The 23491-nt window shown below is 46.5% G+C and overlaps 6 protein-coding genes across 6 annotated transcripts; 3 read left to right on the plus strand and 3 right to left on the minus strand.

The window, feature by feature from the left end:
• Window positions 1-1847: 1847 nt before the first annotated feature.
• UA08_01523 (hypothetical protein) lies at window positions 1848-6257 on the plus strand (the record flags this gene model as incomplete). The annotated part of the gene is made up of 4 exons (XM_020261196.1): window positions 1848-2030; window positions 2089-4388; window positions 4599-4856; window positions 4949-6257. The coding sequence occupies 4 exons, from the start codon at window positions 1848-1850 to the stop codon at window positions 6255-6257; spliced, it is 4050 nt and encodes a 1349-aa protein (XP_020122904.1).
• A 538-nt stretch (window positions 6258-6795) lies between these two features.
• Window positions 6796-8834, minus strand: UA08_01524 (hypothetical protein; the record flags this gene model as incomplete). The annotated part of the gene is made up of 2 exons (XM_020261197.1): window positions 6796-7790; window positions 7865-8834. 2 exons carry the CDS (start codon window positions 8832-8834, stop codon window positions 6796-6798), a joined length of 1965 nt encoding a protein of 654 aa, XP_020122907.1.
• Window positions 8835-11275: 2441 nt separating this feature from the next.
• On the minus strand, window positions 11276-12839 carry UA08_01525 (hypothetical protein; the record flags this gene model as incomplete). Its single annotated transcript, XM_020261198.1, has 3 exons — window positions 11276-11703; window positions 11782-12394; window positions 12474-12839. 3 exons carry the CDS (start codon window positions 12837-12839, stop codon window positions 11276-11278), a joined length of 1407 nt encoding a protein of 468 aa, XP_020122906.1.
• Window positions 12840-14634: 1795 nt separating this feature from the next.
• UA08_01526 (hypothetical protein) lies at window positions 14635-16213 on the plus strand (the record flags this gene model as incomplete). Its single annotated transcript, XM_020261199.1, has 2 exons — window positions 14635-14879; window positions 14947-16213. The coding sequence occupies 2 exons, from the start codon at window positions 14635-14637 to the stop codon at window positions 16211-16213; spliced, it is 1512 nt and encodes a 503-aa protein (XP_020122913.1).
• A 1788-nt stretch (window positions 16214-18001) lies between these two features.
• Window positions 18002-19898, plus strand: UA08_01527 (hypothetical protein; the record flags this gene model as incomplete). The annotated part of the gene is made up of 3 exons (XM_020261200.1): window positions 18002-18067; window positions 18121-18306; window positions 18363-19898. The coding sequence occupies 3 exons, from the start codon at window positions 18002-18004 to the stop codon at window positions 19896-19898; spliced, it is 1788 nt and encodes a 595-aa protein (XP_020122910.1).
• Window positions 19899-20798: 900 nt separating this feature from the next.
• UA08_01528 (hypothetical protein) lies at window positions 20799-23372 on the minus strand (the record flags this gene model as incomplete). Its single annotated transcript, XM_020261201.1, has 1 exon — window positions 20799-23372. One exon carries the CDS (start codon window positions 23370-23372, stop codon window positions 20799-20801), a length of 2574 nt encoding a protein of 857 aa, XP_020123001.1.
• Between the last annotated feature and the right edge of the window lie 119 nt (window positions 23373-23491).

Below are 23491 nucleotides of genomic sequence, written 5' to 3' on the forward strand. Positions count from 1 at the left end.
CCCAAGTAGTATAATGTATATTTAGTATTTATCTAAATTAGTTCTATTATGATATTATAATCCAGAAAAATAGTATTAATAAGTGAAATCCTTGTTTATTAATTATTGTAAATCCGCCTCCTGACGCAGCACCTTATTTATCACACTTGCTTCCTTTTTTTCTACCACTCTAGCTCCTCTAGTGTGCACACAGTGCGCAGGCTTTTTTATCTAGTTGGTTCCTGACATACCTTGTCATGAATCGTGCTCTTCGCTGACAGTATCGTCGGTATTGTGAACAAAGTATAGGTTGCACAATATGATAAAGTTGGGAGCGTTCTTCCGGAGTAGTCTCTCATCTCGACGTTGAAAGAAACTGAAAACTTAGTCTAAGCATGACGAGAGATGCTCCTTTCCAGGTTGTAGGTCCAAGGATATGTGGTTGGCCTGTAAATGGTGAAATGAAGGGTAAAGGCTGTTGCTGTTTAGGTACTCATCACGACAGGGAACGTGCCTTGCAACTGCATTGCCAGTTTCTGTCATATGGCGTATCCTGATTAGTCGATCGTCTTCCTCAAAGTCGATGAAAGACTGTAAATTCGAGGGCATAATAGTTATGCGAGGATCAACGTGGTCGCAACCTCTATGGCATTCGACAAAGCGGCATCGTATTTTGAAATCATTTCGAGTCCAAGTTTAATCAACATGTGAGGTTTTATCTGTAATCGAATTAGTTTCAAAGAGGTCATTTACAATAAGGTTCATACAGATTCCTCTTGCCGTATCTTTCTCGCCAACGTGATCATGTCGACTTCTTCCGCTAAGCAAACCTAGCATTTCCCATCGATTGTTCCAGTGTCAGGAAACGATTGAGACACGAAGGTAATTATATAGAAATAATGTCAGGCATGGTCTGCTTCCTTCTTTGAGGTCATCTTGGTCAGAATCCGGAAGTGATGCTCGAGTACAAATACAAACCGGTGGAAGGCTCCTATCGAGCGGTATCACGGCTTTTAGGAACCAGCTCAGGGGGATATGCTAACAGATGGAGGCTTGAGAAGCATGGCATCAAGTGTTCATTAATCCTTCCCATCCCTATTCAAATACATTTAACTGCACATCCATGGATAGTGACGTGAGGACTCACGCTCTTTGAGACACAAGTAGCATATTTAAAACACACATTCTTCAACAACACGGTCATATTTATCACTGGCGTTTATCTTCTTTATGGGAGAAGAATGGACGGGCTTGGTTGGGGTATTTTCATCTCCTTGGGGCGTTGGAAAGCCCTAAATTTACGCCCTCACTGCGTATCACGTCGTGCCGTTAGAGACAGCCACTGAGTAACGTGTCATCCCACTCGGCGGACTTGCTGAGAGATTTGTATATATAGTCTTCAACAGTTATCTTCTTCAGATTTACGACGTCCGGTTCCTCTGTTTTGGGTAACTCTAAATATCTGCCTCCTGTTCCGGTACTTATCTGCAACGACCAAACAGGCAGACGCCTATTTTGTAGCAGCTTTCATTGAATTTATTTAAAATTGCATGCCAAAAGCAAACCTTTCCTGGTGCTTGGTTATTGGCACATAAAAAAAGAAAAAGAGAATTCGAGTCCGTGAAACTTACAAGTGCGACGCCCTACCTAGGTAGAAAACTGCCTAAAGAGGTACTTCTCCATCATACTAGGAGTGATAGCTGGGTGGGCTGTCTGGTACGTTATTCTGCTAAAGCCTTATCATGATTTGAGTTAGTGGGCAAAAGACGTGATCAACTATTGTTGTGACGCTAAGATAGGGACTCGCTACACCATCAACGATCCCGGCAGACACATAATGTGAGAATACTCCCTGGATTAAAGTAAGCATGTATTCAGATCAAGACGGCTGGGCTACAGCTCAGTCACAAGCTGTCTATAGTTCGCGAATTCGACTGCTGTTGTCCTTGACTTCTGTGTTGTCCTGGCTCGGGTTCGGCGCTGCACTGTTAGAAGGGCAATATGCGGCGCCAATTCAAACAAACACTTTGGAATGGAGCAAATATCTATGGGTAAGTCGCCTGCCATGAATGAGCAACTTCGCAAAATTTATCTGATTCGTGTGGATAGCCTCTTCTCTCCTGCCACAGCCTCAGCCTGCATTGGGTAGACAACCCGATCCAGCTTTATAGCGGCGCGCTGAGGGGCCTATGCTTATCAGCCCTAATTGTGCTATCTATTCTTTGCATGAATGCTTTCAATTGTGAATATTCGCTTCTAACTTTGTCTTTGCCATCGTTGCAACTGTATGCGGCAGCGCTTGCAGCTATTATCCAGTCGCTGTTCCCTCGCCGCCCGAATCTCTTTACACCAGAGGGCAAGGCTGTGGATACTGAGGGCAGCGCATCTGCTCTTAGCAAATATACGCTGCAATGGTGCACAGATGCTCTTGTTCGGGCTGGTAAACCGGTCTCCCTCCGCGAACTCCCAGCCTTGAACTTTACCACAAGATCAAAAAGCCAGCCACTGCTTGGGTTGGATATGGGAAAAGCTAGCCTGTGGAGCCAAATTGTGCATCAGCGTTCTTTTGGACTCGCTAAGCAGTGGACTTTGATGCTTTTGCGGTCGGCAGTATCTTTCGGCTCTCCGTATTGCACCATGAGATTGCTGAACAGCTTAGAAGATAGCCATGGCCGGACCGATGCCGCATGGATTTGGCTGGCTGGCCTTGGTATCTTCTCCTTCAGCCAAACAATGATCAATTATCATTTGGTGTGGATCCAGTGGTCAGAAATGGGCATCCCGGTTCGAGCACAGCTGATCATGAGCATCTTCCACAAAGCCCTTAGATTGAAGGATGACAGAGCTCAAACAGAGAAGAGCAGCAAAAAGCCTGGTAAAAAGGGTACTGCTTCTTCAGCTAAGCCTGAGGCGCTTAATCTCCTCTCGTCAGATACAGTATCCTTCAGCAAATTTACGGCTGTCAATTACATTATTCCTTCATTATTCGTGCGATTCGTCTTTGCTATTATATTCCTTGTGGAGCTGCTTGGGTGGCAGAGCACCCTGGTGGGAATGACAGCCACATTGGCTTGTATACCAATACATGCACACGTTGTGAAACAACAGCGTATTGCTAAGAAAAATCTCACAGCAGCGCGCGATAAAAAGACAGAGGTCATTAGCGAAGCCATCAATTCTCTTCGGCAGATCAAGTTCTCTGCCTCGGAGGCCCAGTGGGAAGAATATATCGGCATATATCGGCAACAGGAGATCGAACACATTCGCCGGAATTTCACAGCTGGCAATGTCAAATCGGCTTGGGGGGTTGCAGCTCCATTCATAGTTGCAGGGGCGTCAAGCTTCGCCTATATGTGTCTTCATGGCGCTCTTGCGCCGTCTATTATATTCCCGATGATTGAACTGTTGCCTCATCTCGAGGGGACCCTGGGTTTTGCTCCATTTGTCCTGCAAGATTACTTCGGCGCTAGATCAAATGCTGATAGAATGGAATACTATCTCAGGAAGAAAGAACACAAGAATGTTTTGGATGGAAGCCCATCTGGCGGTGTTATCTTTCGGAATGCTTCTGTTACCTGGCCATCTGCTGCTGAATCTGATAATAACGACGACACGCCTTCTCATCACTTTTCCCTCCATGGACTAAGTCTAGAGTTCCCTGTCGGAGAGCTGAGCATTATTACAGGAAAGACAGGATCCGGGAAGAGTCTACTGCTTAATGCTATCCTTGGAGAAGCCGACATCCTCAATGGCCATATTCAAGCTCCATCAATGAGTGACGGGCAACCCGTGGCATTTGTTTCCCAATCTCCATGGCTTCAAAATGCCACGATCAAAGAAAATATACTATTCGGTTCTCCGTTGGACAATGAAAGATACGAAAAGGTCCTAGCAGCCTGTTCATTGAAGCCTGACATTGCGCTTTTGGAAAAAGGGGATGAGACCATGATAGGACTACGGGGCCTCAAGCTTAGTGGAGGTCAGCGCGCTAGGGTGGCCCTTGCTAGGGCCTTTTACTCTAGTGCTAGGCTTTTAGTCCTGGACGATGTATTCTCATCTCTAGATGCACATGTCGCAAATGACATTCTGGTTGCACTCACTGGTGATATTGGTGCAGGGCGTACTCGGATTTTGGTAACGCACCAGGTGTCATTATGCTTGCCAAAGGCCAAATACATTGTTCACATTCAGAATAATACCATAGATTATGCAGATGATCCGGAATCTGTTGGAAGAAAGCAAGGCCTACTTAAAGCGGAGAAGGCATCAAATGCTGAACATCCTACTGCATTACGACCAGCAGTGCAGGAGAACAACAAAATAGACGCCGTCAAAAAACTTACAAGGCCCAAAGTTCACCATGACCCCAAGACAAAGAAAGCCAAAAAAGCAAGGTCAGATTTGAAAGTGTACGTGCGGTATTTTGCCGCGGCAGGGGGTTTTGCTTTTACTTTGACATTTGTTTTAGGGCTGATCGCCAAGCAGCTGCTTGATGCATCAGCAACATGGCTTCTGGGCTGCCTTAACTCAGCATATCCAAAATTTCCTGGATTTGTCGAGGAGACTGAGCAGTCTACTTCTATAGACGTGAACATATACTTTTACCTTTATATATGCAGCTCTTTGTTGGCAACTCTATCAGAATCACTCTTCAAGATGCATGCTGCCTCTGGTTCGATGCGTGCGTCAGAGAGTCTGTTCCGTGAGATGACTTTCAGAGTCCTTCGAATGCCTCTCGTCTGGCTGGACGCTACACCAACTGGTACTATGCTGAAACGGTTCACCTCGGATACTAGAATGGTTGACGACTCGGTATTTGATACTATATCTGAGTTCGCCTACTGCCTTGTGAAACTTGGGATAGTCATCGGTATTGGGTAAGTACTCCCATTTCTCCTAACCCCTCACCCCATCCTTCTTTCAGGTATAAATATCGTAAAACAGTGTTTATTGAAGTCTATGCTCACAGGCTTTATTCCTCAAAATATACGGTCCTTTTAACAATCGCCGTACTTTGCTGGTGTGTCCAAGTTAGCTCTGCCTACATCAGAGCTCGTACAACCGTGAGACATGCAGACTCAAAGCCAAATGCTGACATCCTTGAACACTTCACTGCTTCAGCAGCCGGAGTGAGCACTATTCGGGCATTCGGTGTTGCAAGCATGGCCATTGAGAAAATGCATCAGCACATTGACGAACTTTCAACTGCCAGACGCCACTTCTGGGTCTTTAATCGCTGGCTTGGCCTTCAAATGTCATTTGCAGGTATCCTCTTTAGCTTGGGCACTGGGATCATTCTCTTGTCATCTAGCTCTACCGTTGAAGCATCCTCAGTAGGGTTTGCTCTGGCATTTTCTACGAAGTTTTCCAAAACGATCTTCAACGTTGTTGATAAGTTTGGGGTACTCGAGACCCATATGGATGCAGCTGGAGCACTGATAGGGTATTCAGAGCTCGAGAACGAACAACAAGATGGTGGCAGTGAAGAAATAAATGCCAATTGGCCAGAAAGAGGAAAGGTCGAGGTTAAAAATCTCAATGTAGCCTACCCCCCCGGCCTTCCCCTTGTGTTGAAAGATGTAACTTTCAACGTTGATCCTGGCACGAGAATCGCTATTGTTGGTCGCACTGGTGCTGGGAAATCATCATTGGCGCTGTCACTGTTACGACTGCTTGTGCCTCAAGATGGCTCTATTTGGATCGACGACATTGACATTTCTACCATAAAATTACAACGACTTAGATCCAAGATCACGTTCATTCCTCAGGATCCGATTCTATTCTCGGGAACAGTGCGGTCAAATCTCGATTACTTTTCGCACTTTTCAGACAACAGACTCACTGAAGTTTTACGGCATGTAAAGCTGCTACCATCTGACGAGAAATCGGCTGGGCCGTTCAGTCTCGATTCTACCATCAGCGCGGGTGGTTCGAACATATCACAGGGAGAAAGACAGCTCTTTTGTCTTGCGCGTGCATTGCTCAAAAATAGTAGGATAATTGTCCTAGATGAAGCTACCTCTGCGATTGATACTAAGACGGAGTCCTTCATCCGAGAGGAAATCATGTCTGAATTCAGTGGTACCCTGATTGTTGTGGCCCACCGATTGAGCACTGTCGCACGTTTCGACCATATCATGGTGATGAGTGATGGAAAGGTGGTAGAGAGTGGAGCGCCTGCGAAGCTTTTGAAGGCCCAGGGCTCGTTCTATGATCTGGTTAAACATAGCGAGGACAAGGAATCTTTGACAGAGACAATCTTGAATTCGAAGACATAGATATAAAGTTGAGCGCAAAGGAAAGCGACTATCATCACAATGAATCACCTGAAGTACAAATCTGTTTTAAAATACTGTTTACATGAAACGGCTGCTTATTTGACTTGTTTAATATGTTCATCATTGTTAAGTAAAATTATTCTCAACTCCAAGGTATCAACAGAGATGCATAGACATAAGAGAAAAACTTTTGATCCGCCCAGTCATTAGACTCGTGATCAATAATCCGGATTCCATCATCATAACTTAAATCGTAACGCAACACCCATCGCAGAGTTTATTGACAATCAGAATACCATCGTCTCATCGTAGCGCCACTGCACCGGTTCGCCTTGTCTCCACCAGACATTCCATTTCATATGCCGTATCAGAAAAGATCCTTCGTCACCTAATAAAACATGGTGTGTTGTAAAAAATCACACAATAAACCCCGGTATCAACAGAAAAAAAGGAAATAGAAGAGATGAGCCCTTCTTATACAAAAGAGTGAATAAGTAGTTCAAAAAGAAACGAGGGGGAGAATGGTACTTCAGATCCTTTAAAAGGAGAGCTGGTTGCGTCGGTGGCCATCAATGAGCTTACGCCGCACTGCTTCACCGCCTGTATATTGACTGGCCTTGCGTTTACGAGGCGGCGTACGCGGATCAGAATATCGCGAGTGCTTGAATACACTAGCAGCCCGAGATGGTGAATTGGCTGGCATAAATTCTCGATGCTGAGGAAGGCGAATTAGAGTCTGATATCGGGCGTGATTTCGACGGAATGCAGTCACAATGCCTTTATCAAGATGGTTGAGAAATTGTTCAGCACTGTTGGAGGTGTTGGCTCGGCTCGGTGTCGGAGTGCCCAAGCCTTGAACGGATGAGGCTACAGCTGGTGATGTAGTGTGACCTTCGTCATCAGAAGTCTTACTTATTGGCCCCTCTTCCTCATCTTCGTCTTCTTCATCGGATGATCCATTGCCAAAATCAATGAAGTCGTCAACGTTCAGCATGCGCTCATCGTCTTCATCATCCTCCTCGTCATATGAACTATCTCCAGCAAATGTTTGGGATGGATAAAACGCTTCAGGTGGGCCCATAACTTGCCCGCCAGGTGTGGCGTCGTTGCCCAAAGCAGTCATCATCAGATTACCGGAGCTTAGCATGGGATTTAGTTCAAACCCATTCGGCGAAGTAAGAGCATCAGTGTCACTTTCATCGATCAGATGCATGGTGGTGGCCCGAGGGCTGTTATGTGCGGTTCCGCACATGCTATTAGTAGCCGACTCCAACCAATCATGTCGAGAAGAAGCGTATGCAGGAATGATGACAAGGTGTTTGCCAGAGCCATCGACAAGAGCAACAGGTTTTTTAGGGTCGGCAACAAATGTGCCCATAATTGGTCCACGTCGACGCGGAGGGTTGGATCTTTGACTAGTAGATTCTCCAGTCGCAGTTAGAGATGAAGTGGAATCTCGTCGTAGAATGGATCGCGGGTGTGTAATTGTGGCTGGCGGGGGTAGATCCTCGTCGGTAGTCTCTCCATCATCGGCTAAGCATTGTTAGTAAAGACAAACGGAATGGACAAAATCACAATGGATAATATCTTGATTGTGGGAATCATACTTTCATAGCCACTGGAGCCGTTTGAAACTGCATCCGACTCGACATGGTAGATATTGGCCGGGTGGCTGAAATCGGACTCTCCGAAAATGTCTTCGTAACGCTGGTTGCTACCGGTATCATAATCATTGTCAATCATGCGGCGAAGTGTCGGGTCAAGGCTGTCTTGTTGCAAGAAATCACCGGGAATTTCATCGTCAGTGCTATCACTCGAAGAATCGGAGTCGGCGTCTTCTTCAACGACAAAGTGAACATGTCTTTGTACAGGTGTTTCGATTGCTTCGCTCGTGAAATCTGTCTCACCAAATGTCTCCATTGCGCTATACAAGTGATCTTCGAGTAATGGCTCGGTGGAGAAAAGGATGTGGTCATCGAAGCTACCGAATCCAGCCCATTCGTCGGCATCATGAGCATCTGTGGAGGAAAAGGTGGTGGCATCGACTTTGTGGCCCTCGTCCTCAGACTCAAGAATCATTTGTTCTTCAAGCTTCTCGACATCGAGGTCTTCATCGTCGTCAGAGATCTCGTCAACGGCCGCATAATCACTATCTGAATCGCCAGCACTGCTTTGCTGGCCTTCGTAGCCTTCATCGTAGGAAAGCTTTCTCTTTTTAACGGACAGAGAGGATTTCATCTTCGACCCCGTCTTGCGCCCCCCTCTACGGCTCTTGCCTCCGTAAGACGGGGCCCGATGAGCGGACTCATCGTCTTCGTCAGAACTTGCCTCAGAATCCGCTTCATCTTGATCATTTTCTTCCAAGCCAGAAACCGAGGAGATCGTTGAAATGGAAGAGAAAGACGGCTTCCTCTTCCTGTTTGTATTGTTCAGGCCACCGGCAGTGCCGGTTTTCTTTCCCGAGACGTGTTTGAGACCTTTGTTCCTTGCTGCGGTCAATTGAGCTAACTCGGCTCTGCGGTATTTGCCAATTGCCATTGGTGACCGCTTTGGGGATTGGGAGTTGTTCTTCGGCATGTTTGCTGTGTCGTATGTGTGTTGTGTTTGTGGATAGAGATATAGACTCGATTCAAGGTATCGATACAAGGACGGTGATCAGGTTTAGATTTTTGCAATGCCAACTCCCGTGATGATTATATGTATTCAAGTACTCTTTCGGTTGCTTGGCAAAAGGGATCGGAAAGCGTGAATTGAGAGGTATTTTGCGTTGGGCTATGATTTATTCGTGGTAGGAGAAGGTTCCGGTAAGATCTGAGGTGAGAAAGATATGAAAAGCGCCGATTGGTACAACTGTCCACAGACAGACCAAAGTGCTTTTTCTGTCGTCGTTATCAAGGGCAATTTCGACGTGCCTTGCGCAAGCGCCAAAAGAGGAAGCAGATATCGTCAAGGTCGATTGAAATTCTTCGAAGAGCTGACTGGACTGGGGAGAGGGGGACAAACCGCCCCTCCCCAGCAGGGAATTTACAGCTCAGCGAATGCCATCTTGGGCGGTGATTTCCTGTCGACGATATCTGGCTGGTATGGGGAGGTGGGATAATGTAAATTTTGCTTAGATAGTGGTGAAATAAGGATAGATGGCTGCGAGGATATGACGAGATGTCAAGGAGGAGAGAAGGAAGGGAGGAGAGGGAAGGGGAGGAAGAGGGAACAGAAGACCCGAGGGCGCGGGAAAAAAGAAAAAGTCATATCGTACAGTACGAGCTGATTACCATACGCTCGTCGTACTTACGACAGCCCATGCTCACTGCAGGAAGGTGGGGTTTCCTTTTTTTCCCTTTTTTTCCCTAGGCGCTCCTCGATTTGGCAGGCACCGGCCAATCACACGCCATGAGGACTCACCGCATTTTACAATGGCCAATGAAAATACGCCATTCGTCAATTGGCAATGCAGGCGCCCCACATGGCTATATCTAATCATAGATTAATACATATTACGTAGCACGTATTGTACAATACATACAGTACATACAGTACATTCGGAGCAGTCGGTATTTATATGGAGCTTTCGCCTCACCGCAGTCCGCCAACCTTGGAAGTTCAACAGGTTTTGAATTATGAATATATATTTGCAGTATATAGACGTATATCACAATGCGTCCTATCCACGGCTGAGTCAGAAACAAAGAGAATAGTTAAGAGCTTTGAGCTCGGGTCTTGACCGCCGCTCTATTTGCGGGAATGACGAGTCGCTGTACATGCAGCAAGCTGTCGTAGGCCAGCGCAGAGCAGCTCACTAGGTACCTATACATGCATTTATGAATTAGCCCACGAATGTACACATGGCAGGATCCGGCTTATGTTCGAAGGAGTCGATAACGATATAGTTATGGATGGTGGCGGTGTCGACTGACTGTATCTGAAACGATAACGTGCTCAAGTCTTCACACCCCAAAAAAGGAATGCATCACCCCACCAAACTGCGCAGAGTTACAGCGTATACCTTGGTATGTGCTAATGTATATAGTAAATATACGGAACGTATTGCTCCGTGCTCATCATCGAAGTGATTCATATTATAATCAGAGTTAATTCAAGGAATTACGTCTTCCGCGCGATGCAGGAGGAGGGGTAGCGTCAGTGACCAAACATTCATTGAGGCCAGATTCCATAGGAGATTTGCGAACCAATCATTTCCTTCTAGGACAAGAAACGTCAAACAACTCCATATTTTTCAGACAGGCCGTTGATTGAGTCTCATGACTTCCAATGTTTGCTCGGAGAAAATGGAATGAGTCAGATTTGCCTCTCTACCAATTCCTCACAACTAGGCTGCCGCGATGCTTCTGGGACGAGGCAAATGTTCCACTATTAATCCTTACCATTATACATAGTAACATACTTACAGCTACGGCCTAGTCAACTCCACAGAGTCCGTAATCGAAGTGAGGCGGTTCAGAACAGATTATTGCCGTCCCAAGGCCGAGGCCGAAGCCAAATGCAGAGGGGAAAAAATTTGCCTTACTTGGGTGGATGAAGCTTAAATTGTGGTTTTTTGAGACAGGCATTCTGGGCCAAAAGAGGATCGTCTGAAATTTTGATACTTTTTTTGCAATTGTGGGGTGCAGAATTCCCATCGAGCCGCTAGGGCTTTGCTATCGGACCAATCATATGTTGCCAAAACTATGTAGTGGGGTATAATGCGATGAATCAGCAAATCAGAGGTGCGCGGAATCGGGTTCCTCTGACGTATCGAGCGATTTTGTGGGGCTAACGTCGTAGGATCTTCCCGTGTCTTCATTTAATATGAAAGAATGACTTCTGCTGCCAACAACTAGCAAATATGTTGATGCCTAGCATTTATCTATGTTAACAGCTAGAGTAGTGCAGCCCAGAAGCTACTCTGCTTATTCCAATGAATAAATTCAATCATGCCAGCCTAATTACCATACATCGATGAATTGACGAACGCCTAGCGAATTCCCAAACATAAAGTAGGTATTACCACGAGTACCAATTTAGGTGCCTGGATATGGACGGATTGTGCTATCTCCAGGCTTCGTTCTCTTAGAGAATGTCCGGAATATTGACAAACGACCCCTATTCGAGTTCCTTCTTCCAGTAGTAGCACTATTGGATATGGGTGACGACGTGGTTGCATTATTAGTGGTCGGTACTGCTGAAGTCTGACTACTGCTGTCCAACTTTGTACTCGAGCCAGCCATGAGTGCCTCTTCTCGTGCCTTCTGGACTTGCTCAATGCCATCACGGACGTCCGATATCGAAGCATCCCTTGCCGCAGTCGTGCTTAGTGTTTCTGTTGGGCGAATGTTTTGCTCATATTCTTCATTCATTTTAGAGACCTCGGCTTCGGTCACGAGGCGCTCGTTTTCCAATCGAACCTCTTTTCCCCGTTTATGACAGTACCAGAGCACGAGAAGAATGACTAGAACAGAGAAATTTTCATTAGAATCCCATAATTTAGAAGTTTCAAAACGGACTGCCCATGAAGGCAAAGACTTACTGAACAAAGCTACAGACCAGAGCACATTCATTCCTAGAACTGCAGGGAAACGAGCTCGAAGGAAAGCTATAATAGACCGTAGCATTCCCACGAGGGCAGTCGGCTTGCCAACAAGTTCCTTCAAGCTTGGTGCCTTGAATCCCATTTTCTGGGCAGCAGCAGCAGCTTTACCTGCATTCTCCATATTTATACCACTCTGTGTAGCCTTTTCGCCAGCGGCAGCCATTAGCTCCGGTGCCAAGTTTTCAGTAAATTTATCTGGGAGCTGTTGAACGAGCTTTTGCAAGAATCCCGGGAGGTGCCCGAATGCATCCTTAAGTTGCTTGTCTCCATTTGTCAAGAGCATTTCCAGATCACGATACGCTGTAGGGACCCCCGTCACAAGATCTTTGAAAATCAACTTGAACTTCTGTAGTAACTGCTGCGTCTCATCGCTGATAGAAACGGCTTTGTTGTTATCCGCGGCTAGATTGAGTCGCTCCAGAATTGTGGCTAGGTCTTCTTGCTCTTCCTTTTGCTCCTTGTCCGTTATTGTTTCGCCATCACTAGCCGTGGGCTTAGTTGCTATCTCGTCTGCGTCGGACTTGAATGGCTCTTTCCCTTTGGTAGAGTCCTGCAAGAAAAGTAGCACACTACTGTCAGCATGATAGCGAATACAGATAAGGGAAATAGGTGACTTGTGTAAATGATACCTTTTTTGTATTATTATCCGCACTTCCTTTCCTCATCCAAATGCTCCAGGGTCGACTTTTCTTCTTAGTACCTGTGGCAAAACTCTCTGTCTCTTCAACCTTCTTTTCCTCAGTCTCCAGCTTTTTCTCAAACGGTTCCTTCTCATTATCCTCTATCGGAGACATCGGCAACGGAATTTCCTGGGCACCATCCATCAAGGCAACCTGGGCATCTTTTCCTAATGACCTAGCTTCATCTAACAAATGGCTATCGTCAGGATTGGATGTAACTCTCTGCAAAAAGGCCTCGTCTTCCTCGGTCAGCACCGGCTTGGAGCTCCACGGGTTCGCTTTCGACGCGACATCACTAATGTATTGGAGGGCCATTTGCGGGTGTCATTAAATTGTCAATGAAAAAAAATAGTGAGCAAATAGAGTATAAAAATCTCCTGTCTAAAGTAAGATTGAATGCGGAGAAAGTGTTGTTCGCTCTGAAAAATAAGGTGGCTTGGGGATCTGGCGATGATATCACACTGCCTGCAAGGCCAAGCCCACATGTTGCCAAGAGGGACACGGCCCTCGCCACATCCGAAGATCTATAGACTATCAAGAGCGTGGAGCCAATGGCAATTTCTCGTTGAGCGGGTCTAGACGACAGCACAGCCACATAAAGAGTATATGGATCGGGCCAATTAACTGGCGCGCATTTCGGCTTCACGTTAGTCCCTTGCGTACAAAGTATACTTAGTAAAATTCATAAGTCAATATGTATAGATATATATATTCAGATACCTCATGAGCTCAAAAGTAATAGTCACACTTTTCGAAAGGGTCATGATAGTAGTACTACTACGTTGTCGCTTCGTATGGAGAACCTTCAACATATTTTGCAGTAACTGAATACTTTATTGATTCAATTGATTTGAAGACTTAACCCAGTAACTGTTTGCTTATATGTTAGGAATTATAAAGTAAAAAATATTTTCCGCCTGTGAGAGCTGGCTGGTCACTGACTTTAACCTACAAACAATGAATTTGTTCAGTCACCTCGAACGTCCCTTCCTATGCATGTACAGTATTATCGCTGTGATGATACAGTCTTTCTTCTCTTTATCTCACTTCCTTTGCCTACCTGCTCTCTCTTTATTTACCAGCTTTCTTCTATCTATCAGTTCTCTCTGAACCAACTCCTTCTGCTAACTCCTTCTGCTAACTTCCTCTGCCAAAATTCCTCTTACTACTTACTTACAATCGACTACAACGGCATACAGCTTGGCTAACTGCCACTCTGGAACACAAAGCACTGCGTTCTTTGATGTTCAAGGCTTTTTGATTAATAAAGTTCGTTTCTCTAAGTGCTACCTGAGGGGTACTCAACTCAAGCTTGTGGCTCTTTGATGCTTCATCTATATCGCTACCCGCCCCCCAACCTTTACTCATACTTTCACCACTTTACATACCGTCTTTTGGTTTATACTAGAAGACGACATTTTCTTTCTTCCCGACAAGAGTTGGTGATTACATGATTAAACAGACTTCGGCTTTCAATTTCCTCTATCTGAGGTAAAGTAGACAATCTTCAATCAAGTGAGTGTTTCCTAAATCCGTCACTCCCCATCTCATAACTTTTTCAACCTCACCTCAAAGGCATCTTCTTACGTTATCTCATGTTCACTTCTCCTCCCGTCTATACACAGCTCACAAAGAGATTTCAGCTTCGAAATACATCTACGTGTGAGTCAACCTCAAATCACAGTTTCGTTCCAATCCTTTCCTTCACAAACAATCCGATTTCTCCCAACCCTACAAACATATTCGTCTTACTTTCTACCAGTACTTATTGACTAATCTTCAGCAGACTGACTCAAGGTTTGAATTCCCCGCTACGTTCGGGTCTCTCTTCCATCTACTCTTCGGATTCTCTCCCGTCCACTCCCTGCCTCTCTGTACCACTCATTCTAAGCTAAGGTAGGACTTTCCTAACAGTGGAAGCCGTTATTTGCTGGCATACTCTTTTTTTCCTATCGACACTTATGGCACTTTCTGGCATCACGTTCAATCTGCATCTTTTAGACTTACTGTCCATATCTCTTAAAGTTTTGATTCTACACTTTCACTTGTCGGCGGAAATCCAGTCCAAACTTCTACTTCATTTGCTAATGTATTGAGTCTAGTGGCCATCATGCCTTCACGCGTTGGGGCCCATCTCACTCCTATTTCCTCATCCGTTGACCTGCAGCATGGGATGGGCTTCGTGGTAAAATATCGCAACAATGCAATCAATGCCATGGACTTGTGGCTGGGCATACATGTACCGAGCAATGTAGCGCCAAAGACCCTTACTACAAAGCCAAGGAAGAATGCAGGTACAGATACTCCTGCTGCAGAACGCGCGTACATGTTCTATATGCCAGGAAGAAATTCCTAGTAAGTGCATTTGAAGGGTTCCTCGAGCATCTGTTGTTATCCATATGGAAATTAACCATACTGCCAGTGCCTGGATTGAGAGAAAGAGTCTTTACCCGCTTTCGGAGCTCTCACCTGAAGAGTTCAATTTGGAGGATCGGGCAGACTCCTGGCTCTATGCAAAACTCTATGACTTGATAGAGGACTATGGAAATGACCTACAATTTTGGATCGACATGGCTACAAAGGAACGCCAGCAGAAGGGCTCCTCGAGCAAACAACCCTACCTGGTCTTGCCTTACGCCGACAGAGATGAGAGTGAAAGTAACGCTTTAGATGAATCTTCTGACAAAGAACAGTCACCTCCAGCAAAAAGAAATCCCAAAGAAACACACGCCCGACCTGCCAACAAGAAAGCCAAGGCAGCGAGTTTGCCAGATCCATTACTCAATGGCGAGGAGATTGTTCAGATTTACATTGGCAATGCTGCTACGTTGCAAAAAATATTTCAACTCACGCGCAACAATATTCGCAAATCTTCTTTTCTGGAGGGACTGATTCAAGGAAATCCGCCCTTTATTTTTCATCCGACTCTCTTTCAAATGAGCCCGGATGAATTCGAGACTGTGCATGCCTATCTCTCTACTGATGATGACGCTGATTCTGACCTCGTCCATGTTGGCGATAGCATCGAGAAGCTGGTGGGCGAGGATCATATATTGGGAGACGCTCTGAAAATTGGCAGGACATACACGCTTAAAAACTTGAAGGGTATTGAGGACCTCACCGAGCTCATTCCTCGTCTCGGTAAGCTGTACAAAAAGGCTTGCCTGCTTAACCTTGACAAAATGTCGAAATCAACGATCTTGAAACTTCAGGTGGTATGGAACATCTACTGCGGAGCACCACAGTTGCCCTTGTTTCTAGACTTTATCGAAAGTATTATGCCCCATCTGCCTCCAATGCATCCTTCTCGGAACGTGTTTGTTGGCCACACAGCTCAAGCACCGCCCTTTGGGTCTCCATTGGCTTCATCACTGTCTTGCTCACAGCAGCAATGGATAATCGATTTTCTTGCTGAAACAATGATGCTCTATCTTGCGACGGATCTACAAAGATTCTGCAATTTCATGCAGCAATATGCCTGGATGCAAGCCGTTGTGTATGAGCGTCGGGCCCAATTTTGCAATGCCCATCTAGGGGATCTAAGTCGTCTCGAGATGGCACTCATGCAGAGAGAACCTTTTGATGAAACAATTATTGTTCGCTTTGAAGAGGCACAGCAGGAGGCACAGGCCGAGGAACAAGAAGAGAAAGGGGAACAGGCGGATGATACTGAGGCACTCTTTTGCTAAATGAAGGAGAAATTGAGAATAAACGACAGGTTCTAATGTTGGTATGTTGCTGGTCTTCTGTTTCTATCTTTCATCCTTCATTTTTATCTTTATTTTCGACATGTCGTAGGAGAATTTTTTGGCGGATACCTAGGTATTCGCTGATTGACTCTAACGATAGACTCGATGTCTTTTCTTAATTTCTCATTATCTGCGAGTTAGTTCATTACACAAAAATACCGTCAGCTATTCAATCGATATCTTTTAGGTCACGACTGCCTCTCCTGAAGTACTAGATATCCGAAGTCTCTTGCATCGGCCAATCGGATTCATCGTGAGAATTTATCCTCCGTGGCTCGTACTGTGATACACACAGCGTTTCAGTCTTTTGAATACCCCTGAGAGCATGAGAAGTGGCAGTGACAATGCTGCAGATTTTTAAATTGGTTAAAGATCATAGAATAGCCAGTTAAAGCAAGCATACTGGGCGTCATCGCCGTCTGCCGAGAGAGAATCAATCTTTTCACTAGAATAAACTGATTAGCATCTGAACTGGCCTTCTTTTTCCCGATGATGACTCCGATCCAACTACTGGTCAGCAATTCATATTGATCGAACGGCTGAAATGACAGATTCCTTATGAGTAAAATCTGTACTACAATCTATCGATCATGCTGACCTTCGAACTCCAATGGATAGTGCAGTTCATCGCTGAAGTGTCCTTCCTGAATAGTTGATTATGCTCCGCTATAATCAGTAATCAGCCCGATTAGCCATTTGCCTAGAGTAAAGATTCTTGCCGGACCTTCGTCTTATATTGGCGGCCTAGACAGTTCCAAAATATCCGTATTCCCAAGTCAAGATTGTTTACAATCAAGCTGCCAAGCAAGGTTCTATAGGCCAAAAGGCTCCTTAGCGCACTGCAGAGGCTTAAAGCGAAACGGTCGACTGCCTGACAGAGTTGCACCGCGGCTACCCCGTACTGCCGAAAGCGGCAATTTTCACAAGCCCTAATGCAGGAGTCGACGCCTTCTCGCAAGCTCGAAACACCAGCTTCCCTGTTCCTGTTAGCAGTTCCATGCTTCTAGCTCAATGGCCTGCTCAGGACTATAGTTTTAGGATATACTCTCTATAAATTGATGAATCGAAGCACCCTCCTCTACGATATCTACTTAACCACCAATGTACTAAGGCTCTTTTAAGATGCCCCTCGCTTATCTAGTGGCTGGATATTAATTAATACAGAGGCTGTATTGTTTTGTCTTCTGGGGTGATTCTCGGAATGTCTTACTTTTGGGCTTCGACATGTTCGACCTCTGAAGAACATCGTCCGATCACTACAGGTACCCAAGCTTGGTATTGGCCGAAAGCCAATGACTCCCTGTAACTTTCTAAGCTGTGGTCTGCCAAGTGCCCCTCTCGTAGGGTCTGTGAACAGAAGAATATATATTGCGTCTGTGTCACCAAATGCTCTGCCGATTTAAAATGACACTGGAGCCATTCTTTCTCCCTGTTCTGACTTTTCCTTGCCTTTCGCCTTAACCATCACTGCTTTTCTCAATCTTTTCCGCAGGCCTGACTGACTCTCTGACTCTCCTTTTTCTATAATTCCATACCAGCCAGCTTCGAGAGCTATAACATTCGTTTGTCAAACCTTCTTCGCTTGAACTGTTTTACTATACAAAATAAAATTCGCCCTCACCATTTCTTTTACTTTGCTATCATCACCGCCTTATTGAACTAATCTACAATTACTCCTTAATTTTGGTCCCTCTATACTTCTAACATAGTCTACTGGTTACTTTCAATATGAGGTTTTCTTCAATCGGTGCTTTGGCCACCTTCTCGGTCATACATCGAATCTCTGCCGGCGATGTAAGTTCAATCGAAACTAGGGATTGATGTCTCATACTGACTCACGATCTCAGTGGGACACTGAAAACTGCTTTCCGGTCCCAAGAAACTGTGACAACAAATGTACAGGCCAGCAACAGACTGGCTGGGACTGGTCAGGGCTCACCTTAGGGCAGTCTGTCTCGAACTATGACGGCTTCGGCTTCTCAGGCTTCACTTGCTCTAATAGCGGTCGTCCTGGCATAGGCAAGCGTGATGCCGTAAGTCAATACATATTTACATGTCGAGTTCTTAAGTTCTAACACTGAAGACTCAGGATAAATGCATCTCTGGTACCATCTCCAAGCCCAGTGGTGCAGGCTCAGCCCCCAAAATCACCTGTGGTGATGATATAGATGCTTTCTCCATCACCTCTTTCAATGTCTATGTTGATACCGCGACGGATGTCTCGTTCAACTTTGGAATGCCCGATGGATCCAATTGTCAGTTCACCACCAGCTGTGGGATTGAAGGCACGCATGTCTCGAACGACCAGTGCGGCGGTGCTACCTCGGTCAGCTGGAGTATCCCAGATACCAGCAATGTCGACAGCTGTGGATTCGGCATTTACTCTATCGGATTTGATTGCAGTCCAGGTATCGGCTCTAGTCACACTACCACAGGCCCTACCACTTCCAAGACCATTCCACCTATTCTGCCAAACACTGCCACCTCCTCGCTCCCTGCTCAATCTGTGACTGTCCCAGCCCCGTCCACGACTGAAAGCCCTTCTTTCACTGCCAATCTTTCTGAAACAACCCCTGTATCTGTCGTCAGCAGCACGTCTTCATCCAAGCCAGCCGTCAGTACTGCTGCTGGATCCACGATTTCCGTAACTGAGATCTTCACCCCCTCAACCATATACACCACAACGGAAGTCACCATCACCAGTTGCGCGCCAACAGTCACCAACTGCCCGGCTAATTCCCACAGTGTCATTACCCAGACCGTCGCTGTATCTACTACCCTTTGCCCAGTCACGGCTGCAGAGACGGGACAGAGTACTGTCATCCCCGCTGCTCAGACTGGTTCTACTGGTAGCTCACCCTCATCCACATCTCCTTCATCTGCTACGCATTCTCCAAGCAGTAGTTCACCATCAAGCTCCAATCCAAACTTTAGCGCTACCTCCAGTCCCGGAAACACCAGTCCAGGCTCCTGTCCCAGCGTCGTTCCCAAGTGCATCAACACCTGGCTTCCCAGCACGTGCACTGACAACACAGACGTATCTTGCTTCTGTCCATCATCAAACACGACATCGAGCATTATCTCCTGTATTCAAGCCTGGAGCAGTGACTCATCTGAAAAATCCACCGCCCTGTCGTACTTCACTGGTATTTGCAGCGGATACGTCAGCACCAATCCAGGAATCGTCACTGGTGTACCGTCCACCATCACTCTTGCCCCGACACCAGCTCCCTCTACTTCTTCATCCGGCATTTCCACTATTGCGACGGTGGTCGGGGGAGGAACTGCAACTGCTCTACCCTACACAACCATCACGTACTCCTCGAGCACGTACATTGTTCCACAAGTAATATTTACGACGGTCACATCAACCGGCGTCTCGGCCACAACTACGTCTGTCGGCCTCGTGGCTGTCACATCTGCGCCTGCAAACCAGAATCCTGTCTCTACAACACTCGCTACTAGTAGGAGTATCCCCGGTGTAGCTGGTGCCACGGGGTACAGGACTCCCTCTCCCTCGTCGACGCTTACGCCGTTTACGGGTGCGGCAGTTCCTGGCGCCTCAATTTCAAGCCAAGATGCTCTTCTAACTGTGGTAATGGGGCTGTTGGCTTTCTTTCTTTAGCTTTGATCTTGTATGTTGAAGGGTCTTAAATATCGAAACCAAATAAACCCTTGACTTTTCTCCTATCTACGCGAATTCAAAATTGTATGTATGTGCATGTTCCAGAATATAGGCTCTTGAGGATAATATCTAAAAGATGTGAAGCCTAAGGTCAATAGAACTGTTTTGCTTTAGAGAAAGAAGAAAGAGAAAGGCCAGGAACTCAACTATGGCACAGTATCCTTGAGCCACCTCTCGGGTACACAAAGTCGAGGGTATTAAATATAATGCGAAGGACGAGGTGATTGTCAGTAGGGAATTTTGGCATCACCGCCTCTACAATCTACCTTAGACCACTCGGCCACCTTATCACAGTTGTTACTTTGTTGGCATATCTAAAAAGTTATAGCTATACTTACTTAAGATCATGCTATCAATCTTTAGTAGCGTGTTAAACAGGGAGACGCCTGACACCGAACTGCAGGGCAAAATCCTAATCAATAAGATTCCCGTTCACAAAAAGAAAAGGCGATCTCTGTCTGTACAGTCTGACACTATATAGTAAGTTCGACTTCGACCTCGTTATACCGAATGCTTGATTTCAGTCAGCAATGTGATAGCCTATGGCTACTTTATATGTCGGATGCCAGCTAGCTTATCCTAGCATAGGCATAGTTCTTTCACCATGCAATATCTCATTCAGATAATTTTATAATGACGCGCAAGGGTTAACATGTGTTCTTACACTTGATGATGGTGGAACATTGAATGGTGCTTCAACCATTGTTAGGGCTCGGAGTTCAGATGTAACAAAAGTGATAGCAGACTATAATACAGGATATGTAAAATCTATTTTTTCTCAAAACGCAACCGTATCTATAGACGGGACGAACATTTATATATGTATGTATGTATGCGTATCTAGAACCCCAAGCTCTCCTCCCATGGGGCCGCTTGGGCATCCTTATAACTAATGCCATGCACATATTTACTCAGCATGGGCTCTTGATCAACACCGCAGTGCAGTTTACCATCGCGACCGCGGAACCAGCCAAGGCCGTAGCGCTTATTCTTCGCAACCAGCATGGACCGCATCTGGTCGCTACTAAAGCGCTCCGTATTTACAAAGTCATCGAGCATGTGCGACTGGTGAATGAAGGCGAGAATCGAGGCAATTGTTGACGGCGGCCGGGGGACAAAATAATGTCGACGACAAAGCAGGGCCATGATTGCAGCGCAAAGAAGGAAGAACACAATTACGGTCGACAGCGAGGATGATGCCATAAACGACTTTTCCGTCTCGTCTCGGAGTGAAAGTGATGCCGATGTGACTGTCAGCACGTCGCTGAGGATAGAGCCGATACCCATGAGTGAGACGAGATAATGCTTGTCCAGAATGGCTTGGAAGGGTAGCACTCCGTATGGCGTGCCCTGGTAGTCGAGGGTCAAGGTGCTTTCTGGGCGAGCATTGCCTTGGGATAGCGCATAGAACGGCTCCAGCAACTTGATGGCACACTCCAGCGCGGTCCACAGTTGCTTCGCAATAACAGCAAGCAAGACGGGCAGCCAGGGAAGCTTCTCTGCCACAACATTGGCATTGGTATAGGTAAGAATGGGGATAAAGGCGACGAGAAAGGTCAAGTAAACCAGAAACGCAATGCCCGGTCCCTTATGTAGTGCAATCGGATGCGGAGAGACTTTCTTCTTTCGGCGATGCTCCTGCTGTTCGTTTTGGCTAGAAATGTCTTCTGTGTATTTGATATATTCACCTTGCCAGATACTCGATTTGTACAGGACGTATCGTCGATGACGCAGCTTTTTGTGAATGCCGTTATCTGTGGCTGTGTCCATGCCTTGAAAGTCGTTCAAAATATGAGATTTAGTCGCCATGGATGCAATTCCGGCGATTCCCTTAGGATCGCTAAGTAGACCTGACTTTCGGCGCAGCTGGAAAAGCAGCACCAATGCCATGATGGCTACCAGGATAAGGCAAGATGTCACCAAGCGAGACCAAACCGACACGATGTGCACGATGTGCGTGGATAGGCCGAGTGAAGAGCATTCACTAGGGTGACAGCTGGGATTGTCAATAGGCGTGATGGAGGCATTTTGCATTGATGGTGCTGCCGTTGTTGCCAGTATCGTTCCAACTGATACGACCAAAACTGTCCAATGGCGGTTTCTGAAGGATTTGTAAGGGACAAAGTAAGAGAATAGGGTCGTGTAGTCCAGATTAAGTGACTTGGAGGCGATATTACCTGTAGGCTGTGACAGCTGATAGTAAGGCTCAAGTCTTTTCACATTGTACTCTGTAATCTGCCACAGAACACCGTATGTAACCATCACCATAGTCGAGAGGTACTTCCATGCGAAAAATTCCGAGGTCGGTATATCGGATACTGTATCAAACTGTATCAAGCCCTTCCCTTGTGATTCCAGAGAACTCGATTGCTGGTAGAGATACTCCTGGACTCCGGCCAGGCCGAGAGACACGACAGCGAGCATGATCAAGTATGGAGCCGCCATAGAGAATGGCTTCCAATTCGGTTTCTCCGGATCTGCTGGGTAGAAGAAGCTAATTTCATCTGCTCCCCCATTGTAAGCAGTAAGCGGGGCAGCTCTAGACAGTTGGCGGCGCTCCGATCCTTCCAGGCTACTCAAGTCGACAGCCGGGGCGGCCTCCTTGACAGAGACAATCACGTTGTTCTTATCAGCGAGCTGTTGTCCGTACGTTCGCATGGTCTGCTCGACTTGTTCCTCAGGAGGACAGTCTGGAACATCTGGCACCGCCGCCACATCCAAGAATTCGTCATTCTTGGGGGGTCTACTTGATTCGGCATCTGGCATAGAACTTGACTCCGCCTCCTTATGATGACTGGACTCGGGCCCTTCCAAAAATGAAATATCAACGGTAATCAGATCCTCCTCTTTCAAGTTTGCAAGCTCTTGCGAGTTTGAGGGGGGTCTATTCTTCGATGGCCAGATATGGGACCGGATGTTGGAAGGGCTCGCCGCCGCCAGAAGCGAATTGGAGTGCCTCAGGTCTCGTTTAGTTTGCGACCGGACTGGAGCGGGTCTTCTCATGCTTAATCTCTGTGACAAGCGGGGGACTAGACGCCTATCTTCGAGACGCGGCGAGTCTTGCATGTCTGGTCTCGAGGGACTCAGTGGTTGGCTCGGTGACGCAGCAGCATCACCGGCATCAACCAGGTCTCGAGATACACTCAGACTACTGCTCCGGCGTGCTCGGGTCGGGGGCGTTCTGAACGCCGACTGATCCAGAACTGATGCCGGCTGTTCCGGGCGCAATTCGACCATCTCATTGCTAGCAAAAGGCTGGCGGTGGCCATCGGATCGTTGGGCAGTTGTCGCGCGAGGAACCGAGACGGGATAACTCAGCCCGACAACATCTTGCTGTAGTAATGGAGAAGTGTCCATTTCGTTTTCGTTTTCATTCTCATTTTCATTTTCATTTTCCCCGTTGGGCTTCGCCATGGCTCCAAGCTTCAAGTCACACAGACAGTGTTGCGAGGCGCCTGAAAAAGCGTGTTAGGCGCGTGTGAAGACCAACCAGCGACTCGCTACAGCTGCAGCATGGATCCGGTTAAGCCCAT

The sequence above is a fragment of the Talaromyces atroroseus genome, assembly GCF_001907595.1.
Source record: "Talaromyces atroroseus strain IBT 11181 chromosome Unknown scaffold_1, whole genome shotgun sequence".
In the NCBI taxonomy this organism is placed as follows: domain Eukaryota; kingdom Fungi; phylum Ascomycota; class Eurotiomycetes; order Eurotiales; family Trichocomaceae; genus Talaromyces; species Talaromyces atroroseus.